This window comes from Sinocyclocheilus rhinocerous, unplaced genomic scaffold, assembly GCF_001515625.1.
Source record: "Sinocyclocheilus rhinocerous isolate Xijiao unplaced genomic scaffold, SAMN03320098_v1.1 scaffold2300, whole genome shotgun sequence".
Lineage (NCBI taxonomy): Eukaryota > Metazoa > Chordata > Actinopteri > Cypriniformes > Cyprinidae > Sinocyclocheilus > Sinocyclocheilus rhinocerous.
Window position 1 is genome coordinate 276069 of NW_015629642.1, and position 2827 is coordinate 278895.

General features: G+C 40.9%; 1 protein-coding gene across 2 annotated transcripts; it reads left to right on the forward strand.

Annotated features, from left to right (window-relative positions):
• The first annotated feature begins 291 nt into the window (after nucleotides 1-291).
• On the forward strand, nucleotides 292-1347 carry LOC107739393 (nuclear protein 1-like). 2 transcript variants are annotated; one of them, XM_016551495.1, is made up of 3 exons: nucleotides 292-531; nucleotides 785-922; nucleotides 963-1347. In XM_016551495.1, exons 1-2 carry the CDS (start codon nucleotides 432-434, stop codon nucleotides 910-912), a joined length of 228 nt encoding a protein of 75 aa, XP_016406981.1. In that variant the 5' UTR covers nucleotides 292-431; the 3' UTR covers nucleotides 913-922; nucleotides 963-1347. The 2 variants fall into 2 exon arrangements, with proteins under 2 accessions (XP_016406981.1, XP_016406979.1); XM_016551493.1 differs by having other exon boundaries at nucleotides 785-1347.
• Nucleotides 1348-2827: the final 1480 nt, after the last annotated feature.

Here is a 2827-nt window from a genome sequence, read left to right on the forward strand (position 1 = left end):
TGAAACGACCCCAATAACGTGATATTTGGACCCTGGAATGCGTTTTTTTTTTTTTACCATGGAAGCCCACCAAAAAAAACGTGTAGGCTATTTACCCACCGCCCGGAACGATTGGGTTAGTTTTGAGTGGCAATTGGGCGGGTTTTGTTGTGAAAGCCTGGCAACCCTGGGTCTGCTGATTAAACATGAACTCACATCTGATGCAATTTTCCTTCTGGTCAAGTTGACCCATAGGCGGGGAGCTGAAGGAACTGAAGGCGGAGCTACGTCTTTAAAAAAGGCAACTTTACAGGCTTGTAAACAACACTGAACCGAGGACAAGAAAGACACACAGCTATAACTGAACATCGCACATTTTCCAGCTTTTCTGAGTTAAACTTCTGCTTGTGTTTATCCGCTGTTGCTCCGTTAGTTTTCTATTCGCTGGCAAAATGAGCAACCACGTTGACGTGAAAAACATTGAACCGACCACTTTTGAGGACCGCTACTACGATGAATATGAATATTATAACTTAACAGACCGTTATACCGGTGAGTTTTTAACACGCTTTATTGTTATTAGGCTATTATTAAGCTACTCTATAAATATATATATTTTTTTTTAACAAGTGAAGTGTTTTTGAGAGTTGTAGTGTTGCCATGACGGCTTTTTATGGATTTGGCAACACTAATTAATTTTTAAAGCGTTTCGTTCGTTATGAACGTTCTTCACAATGTATGTAATTAGTTCTTAGTTTAAACCCGTACTTGTAACTAACTGACTTGTTTTCTGTGTTGACTACAGAGTCCGCTAGTCGCAAGGGCAGGACGAAGAAGGAGGCGAGCTGTAACACGAACAGACCCAACCCTGCGGGACACGAGCGCAAAATCGTGGAGAAACTCCAGAATGCGGAGAAGAAGTCCAAAGAGTGACGCAGAAGATGTGCGTCAAACATCTTATCTTTCCACATTCACATCGAGAGAGGACGGCTATTACTGGCAACCGACCACAGGTCGGGAAACGGGCGCTGAGCTGCAGCAGGAGTGACTACAGGAACCTCCGCCTCAGGATGAGATGAGCGGGCCAGTGACTCATCAAGTGGAGAGTTTTGTCGGGCACATCGCTCTTGTGTATGTGGTGGGCCCTGCAGAACGAGCACCTGTTCAGAGGAACCGATATGCTTGTGATGTTGAATGTAGGTTTTAAACTAGCCTTGAACACGTTTGGTGTTTTGGTACGACATTTTAAAAGTTCTTCTTTTAATAAAGACCACTTTTTCCAAGTTTTTTCCCCCCAAACTTTTCAAAAAATGACCTGAGATTTCTTCGACGCCCTCCAACAAATAAAAAAAATAAAATCTATACATATATTTCAGAGCTACGAAGTGCTCCAACTATACCATTAAAATCTATTTAGTCTGTCATGTGCTAAAGCCACAATATTGGTGAAAACGATCTGTCACAGCAACATAAACTCTCATAGCATCTCCTCTCATCTCAAGACAGAAAGAGGGCAGTAGTGAAGCAGTAAAGAGATGTGGAGCTGAATGAGATGTGTCACTTGGAAATGAATTTTCCACAGAGGATTATCTAGAAACACTATGTATCTCATTTAAGAGCGTTTTGAAAAGCATGTGCACTATAGTTCAAAGCAAATATGACTCTTTATTAGTAGCCTTGTCAACAGGAGTGAGAAGTGGAATAAACAAATGCAACCACTACACCCGCACAACTTATGTAGAGATTGTAAGCTTTTTAGCGTACATATACTACATAACATTTCATAAACAATATTCTTCATATCAAGTATTCAGAAAAAAAGAACATCATGAACAGACAGTCAGGCCTAAGTTCTGAGATCCTTGTCAAAGTGAAAATATAAAACAAAAGTGCGAGTCAAAACAAAAACAATGTCATCTGCTCTGAAGGACATCCTGTCTGGCAGTAGGTGAGGTCTGCTCAGTGTTGCAAGGTCCGCGGAATTGGGCTAATTTAACACTGTTGCCGCGGGTTGTTTTTCATGTCCACGGGTTGAAACGACCCCAATAACGTGATATTTGGACCCTGGAATGCGTTTTTTTTTTTTTACCATGGAAGCCCACCAAAAAAAACGTGTAGGCTATTTACCCACCGCCCGGAACGATTGGGTTAGTTTTGAGTGGCAATTGGGCGGGTTTTGTTGTGAAAGCCTGGCAACCCTGGGTCTGCTGATTAAACATGAACTCACATCTGATGCAATTTTCCCATTTCATAAACAATATTCTTCATATCAAGTATTCAGTAACTGGACACTGAAAAGAACAATTAAATTAGCTTATACTCACGGGGTGCATAGTTGTGGCTGCATATCATCATTTCGTAACCCATTTGTGCCCAAATTTTTCCGAATGGTTTCATGCATAGAGTCATGTTAATAGTGTCCTATGTGAACATGTTCAGCATTTATTTTCCCCAGGTTTTAGTTTTTTTTCTTGAAAATCGTATTTGAATGTGCGGCAACTATAGTTGCCGGTGGGCAAATATGTTGTATGCACCACTTCAATGTCAAATTTGAATAGGAGGAGAGCTTTTGGCATTTAACTCAAAATATCTGCTTTCAACAGATCAATCTTTATTCATAAACAAATTTATCATGTTGAAACGACCCCAATAACGTGATATTTGGACCCTGGAATGCGTTTTTTTTTTTTTACCATGGAAGCCCACCAAAAAAAACGTGTAGGCTATTTACCCACCGCCCGGAACGATTGGGTTAGTTTTGAGTGGCAATTGGGCGGGTTTTGTTGTGAAAGCCTGGCAACCCTGGGTCTGCTGATTAAACATGAACTCACATCTGATGCAATTTTCC